This window comes from Misgurnus anguillicaudatus, chromosome 10, assembly GCF_027580225.2.
Source record: "Misgurnus anguillicaudatus chromosome 10, ASM2758022v2, whole genome shotgun sequence".
Lineage (NCBI taxonomy): Eukaryota > Metazoa > Chordata > Actinopteri > Cypriniformes > Cobitidae > Misgurnus > Misgurnus anguillicaudatus.
Window position 1 is genome coordinate 38,583,129 of NC_073346.2, and position 14,353 is coordinate 38,597,481.

A 14,353-nucleotide genomic window follows, 5' to 3' on the forward strand; every position below is an offset into this window, starting at 1 on the left:
AGCAACTAGAGTAAAAACAGTTATTTTTAACTAATAGTAACTTTTATTAAAATAACTTTTTTTCTGAATTGTCAGCATGACAGCACAGAAATTTGGTAAAAAAAACCCATAAAAATTATGTTTCAATTTTAAAAATGCATCAGAAGGATAAACTGTAAATCATTTGTTACTGTTATACTGCATACTGACATGACAAGAAAAGTTCAAGATGAAAGTGAAACTAAGAAAGCAAATGAAAGCATTTCTTAGATATGGCATCGATAAAATGTTTATGACCGTGCTTAAAATACTATATATTATTTTTATGTAGTAATACAACAAAAATAAACTATTAAAAAGAAAAAAGAAAATTTTTACACATAATCCAGCGTGTTATGAAAAGTAAAAGTCAGAAATCTCGTTCCTAATTGGCTGGTTTCTTCCTGACGCAAAATGACGTCAGTGCCAGTCATCCGATCCGTCATCCAGTTTTGATGTGAAGGGGAAGTTGGGAGGATTCGAGAGGAAGGTACGAGTCTTTAAACAGTTTTACTGTTATCTCACTTTAATGTGTTTTGGTCTTGTCCTTTAGTAAGCAAAACGTTGTGGAGTTATTTCCGCAGTTCTCGCTTTTTAAACGGTTTATTCACGAGTTGTCACACGCAATGTTTTCTGAGCGCGCGGCCTGTTTTTTCTGTTAGCATTAGCAACGTTAGCTTGATCTTTCAGGAGTCGCTTGAAACGTAGCCGCCGAGAAAACACGACAGCGCCGGTATAAACACATCTGACAGGGCTAAATCACGAATGTCGGTATCCTGAGAGCATATGTTGTGTAGGTTAGACTTGAAATGGGGAGAAAAATCGCTTCATTAGCATCGGAGGCTAACAAGCAACTCGAGCTTCAAAAGCTGTCTGTTATTATATCATGACACAAAATACATTGTTTATACAAACAATTCAGTTTTTTATTTTATCGTCATTCTTTGATTTAGCCTCTTAGTACATACATTAAGCCCACGAAAGCCTGTTGTGGTATGCTTTACAAGACTGTCATACATGCCCAACAAGTCTTGCTTTATCATCTGTTTCTAAGTAAATGTACCGCCTGTTATTAGACAAGATGACATATTGTACTATATTTACTGAAAGCCTAAATAAGTATCTTTTTTATGTCTACATAAGTATTTAAAGTGATTGACTTTTAAGGACGTATATATATAGTCCAGTATATACTGCAGATAAACATTGGAATATTTGATTTTGAAAGTAGGTTCATTACTAAGAGATTTGCTATATTCAGAATAACATACTACCATATTATTGCTGCAGATGAAGTATGTATGTCGTTTACAGTATATGCATTTTTTGTTTGCATTAAAAACCCAGGTCATACTGCAAAAATATGCTTTGCAGTGGGACAAAAAAATCTGACTTTTTTCCCAAAGATGATAATCGCATGACTATAGATTAAATAAACAAAAATATGCTTTTCGCCTAGCCTACCATACACAGCATCGTTCTGTCACTGTCAATTGTTTTATCTACTATCAAAAACCTGTCAACTCTATGTTGTTAAGTAATATTAATTAAGCTAATACTCCATACTAAACATGGCCTTGGTTTTGTTTGGGCGTCTGTCTAAGGGCACGGCCCTGACGTCATGGGGTTTTTAGGTCAAACACAAAGGATGTTTAAGGCTAAACAGAGTCTGCCGTTTCTGAACAATGTCTGTTGTTCATGTTAAGTCACATGATTGCATTGCTATGAATTAGATGGGATGACATACTGCACAACAGAAGTTCTTTCTTAAACTATTATTACATAAAATCATAGTTGAGGGTTTTGCATGGATTACTTGTTCAATCAAAATAGTAAACATATAAATGTGCAAGCAGGGCATAATGAAAAAAATAAATAAACCAGTGGTTCAGGTTTTCACTTGCCCAGCCAAAATTTTCACTGGCCCCACCAAAAATCTCTCTTTGCTCTACCAACTGATGTAACACGCAACACATGCAAAAGTGTCCACAACAACTCATGGCATTGCTGAGAAACATTCGCAACGCTTAAATTGTGTCTTGATGGTAACATTGCATAAGAATAGATACAGACAAATGGCCACAGGCAGAAAATATACTTTAGTGACTGAGGGCAAAGCACTGGCTCCATCAGGCCAGTGCAATACTGTTTACTGGCCCCATCCTCTATTATGCTGGCCATGGGCCCCGGGTAGTCCTTTATGTTGAACCCTAGCAAAGTTTCATTCTTAAAATCAAGGTTTATTTTATTAGAACAAACATATCTGACTTCTCAGAACAATACATTGCTAGGTTGAATATTGCTGTAGATATGCCATATTTATTTTAGTGTTATGAAACCTATCTGGTCGTCCAAATAAGTCACAGGTTTTGTACCAACCAACCCTGCATAAATACACCTGCCTCAGCCTGTTTTTTAAAGTGAACCTGAACTATTGAAAGAGTTAGATTTTTAACAATTGACAACCTGAAAGTTATATTATTATATATACAAAGTAATTACACACGGTGCACACACATATTAAAAACAAACTTTTATTTTGTATGTGATTTATCACGATTATTCTTTTAACAGCCCTTATTTATTCACATAACTTTATCATGCTTGTAAATCACAATTTAGATTAGGGATGCATTACGATTAATCGCGATTAATCTATAGCAGAATAAAGGTTTTTGTTTACATCATATATGTGTGTGAACTGTGTATAATAATTATGTATATATAAATATGCACACATGCATGTATAATTTTAAGAAAGAAAAAAAATTATAATATATATATATATATATATTAGTATTTATATATAATATAAATTATACATAAATATACAAATGTATATACACATGTAAACATTTCTTAAATATATACATGCATGTGTGTGCATTTATCTATACAAAGTTATACACAGTTCACAGTCACACACACACACACACTTTTATTCTGCTATAGATTAATCTCGATTAATTGTTATGCATTCCTAATCTAAATTGTAATTTATAAGCATGATAAAGTCATGTGAATAAATTAGGGCTGTTAAAAGAATAATTGTGATAAACCACATACAAAATAAAAGTTTGCTTTTGCATAATATGTGTGTGTGCACTGTTTAATTATTTTTATATAAAAATAAACACATATGCATGTATGTACTTAAAAAAACATATACATATATTTAGATTTTGATACATAAACAAAATTTTTCTTAAATGTATCTGTGTGTATTTTTATATACAAAATAATTACACACAATATACAGACACATATATTATGCAAACACAAACTTTTATTTTGTATGCGATTAATTGCAATTAATATATTAACAGCCCTAAAATAAATGTTTACAATGTTTCACAAGCTACATCTTTGTGGGTGCATTTAAAATTAAGTAAAAGTTTGTATTAAAAAAAATCATATACAACTAGTCATTGAAATTCTTTGGTTACAAACTGTGAAAACATTTTGATTTATGTTAGAAGAACACAAGTATTTTTATTTTGTGAAGCGCTGATTATCCTAAATTACTAAATGAACAAATATTAAGTAATTAACCATTTTTTTTCCTACAGATCTGGGAGCGGCCTTTTGCGAGAAGCACCTTTTGATTTCAGTACAGGAGATTGGCGTTTAGGGTCATGGCAGGAAGAGGCGGAGCAACGAGACCTAATGGGCCGAATGCCGGCAACAAGATCTGTCAGTTTAAACTAGTGCTTCTGGGAGAGTCTGCTGTGGGTAAATCAAGTTTAGTCCTTCGCTTCGTAAAAGGACAATTTCACGAGTTTCAAGAAAGCACAATAGGAGGTAATTGCATTATCTGTTCATTTCTGCTCTGTTACGAGCAATTTATTTAGGTTTATGACAAGATCTGACTCTTTCTCTGTTCTCTCACCAATAGCGGCCTTTTTGACTCAGACAGTATGTTTGGATGACACAACAGTGAAGTTTGAAATCTGGGATACGGCCGGCCAGGAGCGCTACCACAGTTTGGCCCCGATGTACTACAGAGGAGCACAGGCGGCCATAGTGGTGTATGACATCACAAATGAAGTGAGTTTGCAAAAGTTCCAAGCAAGGAAAAAGTTTTTCCAAAGTTTATAAAGAAAATTGAAACGAAGCTGCAAAAATTGCTAGGATTTCTGACACATGAAACATTGCAATGCAGCTTTACAAAGAGGCTGTTGTTGAAGGATTTGTCCTTAAGCAGTATACATCGAATAGAGACCATAAATACAGCAGAAAGAATGATAAATGATCCCTTTAGAGAGAATACACCCAGAGTTTGCTCTTCACATGTACAGTAGATGTCTGGAGGAAATGCCCTAAAGGAATGCAATGTTTTTCTCTTTCCAGGAATCGTTTACACGTGCAAAAAACTGGGTAAAGGAGCTTCAAAGACAAGCCAGTCCAAATATCGTAATAGCTTTGGCTGGAAACAAGGCAGATCTTGCCAACAAGAGAGCACTGGACTTTCAGGTTTGTAACGTTTGACGAGAGGAGACACGGTCTTACAAATGAGCCGTGGAAGTGTTTATAAACACACAAACATGGCTTGCAGACATTTAAAATTGTCTGTTTAAAGTCTGCCAAGATTCTGTAACCCTGACTTGAGTTTTTGTTTTTAAACAGGATGCTCAGTCATATGCAGACGACAACAGTTTGCTTTTTATGGAAACATCGGCAAAGACTTCAATGAATGTGAATGAGATTTTTATGGCCATCGGTAAGTTAACATTTACTTGCTTTTCTGTCAAATAGTATCCAATGAAAAATAAATAGTAAAGCTTTAAATTTAAGGCCTGGTGTAGTTCACTTTTTATGCGTACGCGAGGGTCAGTGGAAAGTGCACGTGATGAAAATGTTGTCATCAAAATAGTATGCGTATGTCGCACATGTGCATTTAATTTTCTTTTAGTAATTAGTTTATCCGCATGTCAATGGAAAAACGGCATAAAATCGACTGTAATGGCCAAAATAGATTGTACCTAAAGGTCAGGAAGTATCCTCATATATATACACACACACAACTATACCATGAAATTGTACAGAGATATTTACACAAGTTTTAACTCGTGCCGTCACCCCTTTAAACCTACTTAACTGCTCCATATTGACCCTTGCAGGCCAGTAAAGGTATTGCATGCGTCCAATGCCCATGTACACGAGTCAGATGAAGTTCGCTTTGAGAGGATTGTTAAAAATGTAAACATACATAAAAAAAGCCAAGCTATTATAAGAATATGTAATAAATAAATATTAAAATTGAGGCTATTAATATAATGTGCTTTTGGCGGGCAACTCACAGACTCTGCAGTAGGGATGCTCCGATCAGGATTTTTACAGCCAATACCGTTTTGTTATCTTCATGATCAGCCGATACCGATTTTTTTCAAGCTGATATGCAAGCTCTTGATGACTGAAACTGTTAACATTTTTTCTAGATAAAGTAATACAGATGTTGCCTTTGTTATATTACTTGCAGTGATTAGGTATATTATTGTGTAAATTGAGAATCAAATAAATAAGCACAACAAATATTTCTTCTGCAAAGAAATATTTAATATTTCTTTAAAAAGGTTTATGTCTTTAAAAGTAATAAATTAAACACTTCACAGTCTTTACTGTATGGATGAAATATACACGCATTCGTATGAAGACAACATTCTTCAGTGAAGAGCAAAGAGTGATTTTATGAGAGATGAATTAGGATACTGCAGCTTAAGACGTGAGAGATCGCTGTGTACACGTGCACTGATGATAGGCAGCTGTGTGCGCGTCGGGTGTACACGGACAAGAGCAGCTGTGAGGAAAATGAAAGTTTAAATGCTCAAAACGCATACAAATAATAAACTTTTGACATGAGGATGCAATTGTTCGCGATCGATATGTGTTGTATACGCTGTTTGATGGGGACGTGAAGACACGACGCGCTTTCGACCGGAGCGCGTCCTCATAGAAAATACACATCTCTCTGTAAAGGCAAACAGAGAAATCCAAATCTGCACGTCGCACATGAGCAACGGGTTATAAAAATGCATGCACTACGTAAAAATTTCTCTAATGCAGCCGCCAAAAAGTGATGCCAAAAGTAAACAGAAAGATCGGTTCACGAGATCGACAAATTTAGCGAGTACCGATCGAGTCATTTAATGCCATTATCGGCCGATCGATCGGAGCATCCCTACTGTGCAGGCAACCTGGTGCCCGCAGGCACAATGTTGGAGACCACTGATATATACTAACCTTCAGTTTAAAGGAGCGGTGAATTAAAAACTCAATTTTAACTTGATAATTTGTTATATAAGAGGTCATCATACTTAAATGAACATCCTGCAAGTTTCAGAACTGAAAACGTCCGTGCTACTGAAATATAACCGTTTTTGGCACCAAGCCAGCTAAAAACTCCAGTCTAAAATTCGGAAATCTATGACGTCAAAGTAGAATTGAAACACCTCCCCATAACCAAAAGGACACGTCTACTTTTGTAGCCCCGCCCACAGCTTCGCGTGACACACGTGTGTCTCAGTAAGTAAACATGTCTTTAAAGATTGACAAATTTAACCAAAATGACTTTTTAAATACATTTTTTCTGAGAGACTTTTATTTTGACGCGGTGATCTGTTATGATACCATGGAAACGCATTTTCGGTTGTGGAAGAACCGCGTGGGAACAACCATGGGAACAACACAGAAGCTAAATACTTCAATTCGGAGGCTTGGAACTTAACATTAGCAATATGCGTGGATAAAGTTTGCTTTTTAAGAAGTTCCAGCTCGTGTGGGGAGTGTTGTTAACGTTGTGTACACGGATTCATTTGTAAAGAAGTCAATGCTGGATTTGCAGAGAGACTGATTAAAAGCACCACTTATATTGGATCTGACAACAATGACACAGCAGTATAATACACAGTAAGACATTTTACTTTATTTAAGTTACTGCGTTTCACTATTGCTTAAGAGATCGCTTGATATGTCCTGTTGTAACATCCGTGTCTAAACACGTTTGTTTGACCTGTTTTAATTTACTAAAAACATTAAACGATTAATAAAGGTACTACACTTAACAATATGACTGTAATTTAAAAGGTAGAAACATACAAAGTTAGTTATAAGGAAGTATTTATTAGCCGCAGTTTAGATTCTGATGCCTGTTTACTGTGTTGTATACGGTAATTTAGGCAAGTTGTGTTTGAAAGGTCAAACACTCAAAGCTTATTTTTTATCATATAACTGTGGTATGTAACATTACGTGAATGTAAAAGCAACCTCACAAGCACAATAGAAATATACAAAGTTATTGATAAGGATTTATTAGCCGCAGTTTAGATTTTGATGCACGCTTACTGTGTTTTATACGGTAATTTAGTCACGTCGAGTTTTGTTTCTACTTTAATATACGTATTGTCATTTATGTGTATCATCTTTAGCACCCAGAATCTTTTGTGGCTCAAACATATTTGTGTTCGCCTGCTATTTTTATCACATTAATGTTTTTAAAACATTTCCCCACATGTAATGACGGGGAACGAAGCTGTCCAATCATAGCAGTGGGTGTTTACGTTCAGGTCTTCAATGCGGCCCGCCCCTTCAAACGAACCATTTCTCCAGAGAGCCACTAATCCATGTTACAAAATAGCCTATTACTTATTGCTTTTGATGTTTTTGAATGTAAAAACCATGCGAACATCATAAGTAGACATCAGACAACAGTATAAAACAATAAAATCAACAAATTCACCGCCCCTTTAAACCGCGTTTACTTTCTTAAAACATGATCGTTTTGTGTACGAATAGAGCAAACTATTAGTTAATGTTAAAGGAATAGTCTACTCATTTTCAATATTAAAATATGTTATTACCTTAACTAAGAATTGTTGATGCATCCCTTTGTCGTCTGTGTGCGTGCACGTGGGCGCTGGGGCGCGCTGCGACGCTTCGATGGCGTTTGGCTTGGCCCCATTCATTCAATGGTACCATTTAGAGATAAAGTTAGAAGTGACCAAACACATCAACGTTTTTCCTATTTAAGACGAGTAGTTATACGAGCAAGTTTGGTGGTACAAAATAAAACGGACTATATTTTATGGCGTAATAGCACTTTTGGGAGTACTTCGACTCGGCGCAGTAACACCCTCCCTCTCCCATTATGAGAGTGAGAAGGGGAGCGGACTTTTCAGGCGAGTCGAAGTGCTCCCAGGAGTGCTATTGCGCCATAAAATGTGGTTCCTCTTTTGAATCCGCTTGGAAAAGCGCTGCGTTTTGTTTTGTGCCACCAAACTTGCTCGTGTGGCTGCTCGTCTTGGATGGGAGGGGCGTTGATGTGTTTGGTCACTTCTGACTTTGTCTGTAGATGGTGCCGTTGAATGAATGGCTAAATGCTATCGAAGCGTCGCAGCGCACTCCAGCGCTTACGTGCACGCACACAGATGATAGAGGGATGTATCAACAATTCTTAGTTAAGGTAATAACATAGTTTAATATTGAAAATGAGTAGACTATTCCTTTAATCAATAGTCAAGCAAATAGCTGTTTTTAGGCTACTGTAAGTAATGGATCCTTTCTAAAATACAGTTTTACGCTGCTCAACATATTTTTTATTTGCATTATATTGCAAATTTGGCAATATAAAATAAGGCGTCAGATTGCAAAAAGCAGCATAACCCATTGAGATATTCGAGAGTGAACTTCACCTTGGTTTGTAAATTGGTTTGCCAATCGCAATTGCCAATTACTGTTAATTACCGTTATTGAAATAATATTTCTTTGGTCTGCCTTCACCCCATCGCAAAGAAGCTACCCAAAAATGAGCCGCAGCCTGCTAGTGCCAACACGGGACGCACCAGAGGTGTGGATCTAACAGAAACAGCACAGCCCGCGAAAGCTTCCTGCTGTAGCAACTGAAGGGCAGCGCTCCTCACCTCCTAACAGCATCACATCTGGACATGGGGCTCCTCCTTCCAAACCTCGCTCCTCGGATTAGCTAAAGACTCTGTATAGCTGTGTTTCTAATACTTTTTTTACTTTTTATTTTTAAGAAAATATGTAAATCAGCCGTCTACCGGGTGCATGTATCACTACAAAGCTAAATACACATTTTAACTTACATTCAGCAGGAGAACAAACCCGTTTGAGAGAGAGAGAGAGAGAGAGAGAGAGAGAGAGCATGTGCTTGTATGCGTCTGATATGGGAAAGCGAGTGGCTGTGTGCAAACAGATCTGATGGTATCATTCTGATCGAATCTTCGGACGTTTTGTCTTTTCTGTGCAGAATTAAACAGAAATGCGTTAAACTGAGCTGCGAGTAAACGAACATGCAAACGAATGGGCAAAGATTGTGTATACAGATTCCACATGGGCCTGATTATCAAATTGAATCGGATAGTAAAAGGGTTTTAAAGAAAACTGCATTTACTGAACATCGAGATTCTCCATCAACAGCGAAGTCTGAGTTGTTGACTTGAATTTAGGATGCATCTGATGTTCTCATTTACAGTACAGCCTCTCCTAGCACTGTCTGATCTTACCATCTCCCATGCTGCCATTGTGTTTTTTGCCATTGAGTTCGTATGAGATTATGAAAATATTAGGCCTGTTGATTTCTGGTTCATCTTATACTGAACTAGATGTGGCTGGTTAAGTGGTCCAGCTTTAGGCGATTCGATCGGTGAACCCATAAAGAACAAATCAAGGCAGTCAGTGAAACCTGTTTAACCTGCTGTATTACTTTCATTATTATTCATTTAGTCTGTATTCCCACACTCTAAAAACGCTTGTGTTAAAAATAATACACATCTAAATGTGTTGTCTCTTATTAGACACATCTCTGTCTTAATATTGGAACAACACATTTTGTCCCTTTTATTTATTTTATTTTGACACATAATATGTTCAATAACATGACACAAAGTGTAAAAAACTAACACATCCTTTTTTAGAGTGCATCTCTGCGTTTTTGCTTATGCATTGTACAAGCAATGGTCAGGCCCAGATGAAATCTGTAAAGTCTGTAAAATCAATTAAAATAGTAAATTGCATTAAATGAAGCAAAGAGTAATACAGTTAAAAAAAGTAAAAAAATTAAAAGTTACCTGGTTGCCTTAATATTTTGAGTTAATTAAACTTTTTTACACAATTTTATTGAGTTAACTAATATTTTTAAGTTGAATTAACTGAAAATTGAGGCAACTAGGTAACTTACTTTTTGAAGTTGAACCAATCAATCTTTTCAACTCATTCCCCACCAGCCATTTTTTGAAAAGTTGCCCGCCAGCATTTTTTGTGATTTTCACAAAATGCCTTCCAGGAAAATTTTCATCTAAATATATATAAACATACAAATATATCAAATGAATGAACAGACCGGCTGCAAACAAAAACGTTTCATCTTTTCTATATTTTTCTCTGCTTATAAACCCTTAAAATTTTTATTTTTTTTTAGCAAAAAGCTAAAATAATAGCATTTTTTGTGAAGGAATTTTGTTAGAGATCAGATTCAGAATGATTATCAAAACATACACAAAATTAAAAATGAGTAAATAACGTTTTGGCTTCATTTTATAAAATAAATTGAGTAGCTGCAGTAGCATTGCAGATCAACATAAAACTCATCACAAACTTTTTTTATGCAAATGTTTTCTTTTAATTGAGATAACTCGTTAATGGCGGGGAAAGAGTTAACAGTGTGGTAATAAATTAGCCAAAATAATCATTCAGATGTACAAGTAAACATGCAGTGACTCTATTGTCTCTATTTGTTTTTTTCTTAATGTGTGTAATTAAAAAAACAAATCAAATTCTTTATAGATATGTACTTATGTAAAATATAAAGCAACTTTTTCTTCTGGTTGACATTACAGATTATTTTGTCAATCCCACACTGTGAAAAATGCAGCATTTTTGTCAAATCAACATGTATGTGTGTGTTACCTTAACGAATTAAGTTAAACAATTTCAACTTGTTTTTATACGTTATGTCAACTTATCACAGGTCAAAATTTAAAATAGATGGTTGACTTGCAAAACCAAGTTGTTTTAACTCCATGCTGTATTTTTTTACGGTGCAGATAAAAGTACCGCTTAGTTTTCTCACTGAATATCCTGTATGACTCGGATCCAAAATAAATTGGGTTGTGAACTGTGTTTTATGTTGACTTTATAAGCAGCAAATTTCACGTGGGCCTGACAATAAGTACATTTTTTCAACAAATCACATAAATACAACTTTAACATGTCCAGGGATTTTTCTTTGCAGTTTTTTTGTAATCTTACTGAAAGTCATGAGCAACCCGTGTCGCTGTCTGCATTACTTGCATCAGTGCTGAATTTACAAATGTTTTTGGAGGACTAAGGTGCAGGCAAATTGAAATGATGTGTAAAGATATGTTGTACTAGTTAAAAGAGTAAACCTTTCAAAATAAAAGACTCTGTGAGGGCTTTAGTGATTACATCAATAACATGTTTTATCATTAAACATAAGAACAAAACTACTGCATGTCTTGAAACAGCCATTTTGATTTGCCTGTGTATTAAAGCTTTTGTCATGACCGAGAGTCATTTGCACACTGTACAGCTTCACGTAAATCCTACTACCAATTTTAAGTTTCTTTTCACAGAATATCATGTTTAAATGGTGGTCTTTTAAATGTATGTAGTGTTATTAACAAATGAACTTGACATTTAGTCATTGGTCTGTTATGTATCTTCTCTTGAAATGCTCAATGTTTTTATTTCTAAGAAACTATTGAATTGCACAGTTTCCATTGCGTTTTTTTTATCGTGGCTGCCTGTTGAATGATTTCATCACGGACTATAATGGACTTTCTAACAACACTCCTAAAGTAGCACGGGTAGCTAAAAATTCCTCTTGCACTTAAATGTTTAAGTTGAATCCACTTGAAGTTACAAATAATTTCAACTTTCTTGATTAGGGAGGAGTTGCTATAAATTATAAAAATAAAGATAAAGAACTTGTGCTAATTCAAATTAATTAGCTATTTAAATTCAATGTATATCAACTTACTAGTCAAGAAAGTTGAATTCAAGTTGATTAAACTTAATTTTACAGTGTAAGGTAAACTAACCACAAACCAAATTAATTCAATTAAGGGACTGATTGATTTTTAATGTCCAGGTACTAGTATTTCTAATAAAGGGGGTGAATTTATACATACAGTACATGCTGTGAACATTTAATCAAGGTGGTGTAAATTTAAATTATTTTTTTTGGAAAACACTAAATCCAGCCTGATCTAAATCCTATTTTACAAGTTGGCTATATTCATATCAATTCATATGAAGTTAATTGTGCAAAATCGTACGATTCTCATGAAAAAAACAACAACGTCACAGAGGTCCAGGCAAATCATATGATACAAAATACAAAAACTTACGGATGTGGTCTTATTGATACAAATTAGCCAACTCATATGTGAATTCTCGTGAGATAGCGTTGACTAAATCCTTTGTCAGATGTTTTTAAGCAATTAAACTTGTTGAGATCAAATAATCCTTTACAGAAGACAAATGTAATTTCCTTAAAAGTTTTCAAGAAAACCTGCTCATCACATACATGGTGGTTTTAAAACAAATTTCTGCTATCTTGTTTCTCATTGTGCTGCTTATAGTGCTCCAGACCTTAATATTATGAACGTCTTCAGTCTACTAAACGATCACTGAAAAAAACGATTCATTCAATTTACTCCATTTTTTAAGGTACACTCTAAAAAATATTGCTTGGACTCAACAAAAACTACCTCTGAAATTAATTCCGGCCAACAAACTATAATAAGTTGGATGTACTTAAAAAAATTGCGTTGAATACTTATAAAAATTAAGTTGTTTTAACTTGGGTTTTTTTTTGCATTTTAAATTTGATTCAATTGTGGACACTGATCTACACAAAACTACTAAAATGATTCAAACTTTTTTATTTAACAACACTTGTCAAGTTGCAGAAGACAACCAGTTTTAGCATTTTTATCAAAATGCCATCTGATTAAAACAGCAAGATAATGCTCGGTGAGTCTGTTCTCAACTTGAGCAAATGCTCTATTCTTCAGCACAATGGTAACCTCTTAAAAACCAACAACATAACAGAAAATCTTTTAAAAACCAAAGTACAGAACAATAATCATTAAAAGTCTTCATGTTTTCATCTTGATTAGAAATGCATAAAACAACACCATATTTCTACATTTACTCACTATTAAGTCCCATGCAAAGCATGCTGGGAACCTGAAGTTATCAAGCTAAATGCATTGAGTTACTACAACTTAATGTTTTAAACAAACTAACACAGATAATTAATTGAAACTTTTTTGTAACTATCAACATTATCATGTCTGGACAACTCAATAAAAAATGTTTGCAACTTTAAATCTTTCAATAAATCAATTATTTAGAATTTTTAACTTGCACAATGCATTAAATTAAATAGTGGCAACAGATCCCCTGAATTATTTTTTAGAGTGAAGTGGTTGCAATCAATTTATTTAAGCTATACATTTAAATAAACCTTTTTTTGTTTTGTTTTTCTAATTTTTTTTGTTTAAATGTAGCTTAAATAAATGTATTGCACCACTTACCTTAAAAAAATTGAGTAAATTGAATGAATAATTTTTTTCAACTTTTATTCTTATCCATATATTTCACAAATACACAAAAAAATTAGCTGTAGTTATGCAGCTGTTTACCAGTAACTTACTGTAGATATTAATGCATGTTATTTACTGGCAACAGTTTGTTTAAAGTTAAATGTAGTATAAGTTTAAAGATAAAATAACCGCCTCATGCAAAGCATTCTGGGAACCAGAAATCCTCATCAACCTTTTTCAGTTTTTTCCTTCAGATTTTGGTTCCCATGAGGTGTGTTATTTTATAGTTTTATTCTGTAAAGATAAATACTTGTTAATGTTTAATATTCATTTAACTTTGAACACACTGTTGCCAGTAAATGACATAACATTTGGATCTACAGTAAGTTGCTGGAAACAGCTGCCAGTAATACTGTCATTTATACAGATTTTTTTTACAATGTACCCCAGTAAACATCTCCAGCTGGCTGATATAACTGAGATATTTCTCAGTAGAAGACACAAAGCATATGGTCACACTAGCAGTATTTTAGCTATAAGCACTGTTATGTATACAATATACAGGATTTTAAAGCCAAATCTATGAAAGCCAAATAAATATGCACCTTTATTTCTGTAAAACTTGTAGATCTCAATGGTCATCACCTACATCTTCATTTTTCCTTCTTTGCCTTGAAAAATCATTAAACACTGTCACAGCCAAATCATGTACAGAAATAAAGTTTTGTGATTTTGTTTAGCTTTCC

General features: G+C 34.4%; 1 protein-coding gene across 1 annotated transcript; it reads left to right on the top strand.

Annotated features, from left to right (window-relative positions):
* The first annotated feature begins 371 nt into the window (after window positions 1-371).
* Window positions 372-11,770, top strand: rab5ab (RAB5A, member RAS oncogene family, b). The gene is made up of 6 exons (XM_073872554.1): window positions 372-508; window positions 3,588-3,819; window positions 3,914-4,065; window positions 4,369-4,491; window positions 4,645-4,732; window positions 8,795-11,770. Exons 2-6 carry the CDS (start codon window positions 3,654-3,656, stop codon window positions 8,914-8,916), a joined length of 651 nt encoding a protein of 216 aa, XP_073728655.1. The 5' UTR covers window positions 372-508; window positions 3,588-3,653; the 3' UTR covers window positions 8,917-11,770.
* The last annotated feature ends 2,583 nt before the right edge of the window (window positions 11,771-14,353 follow it).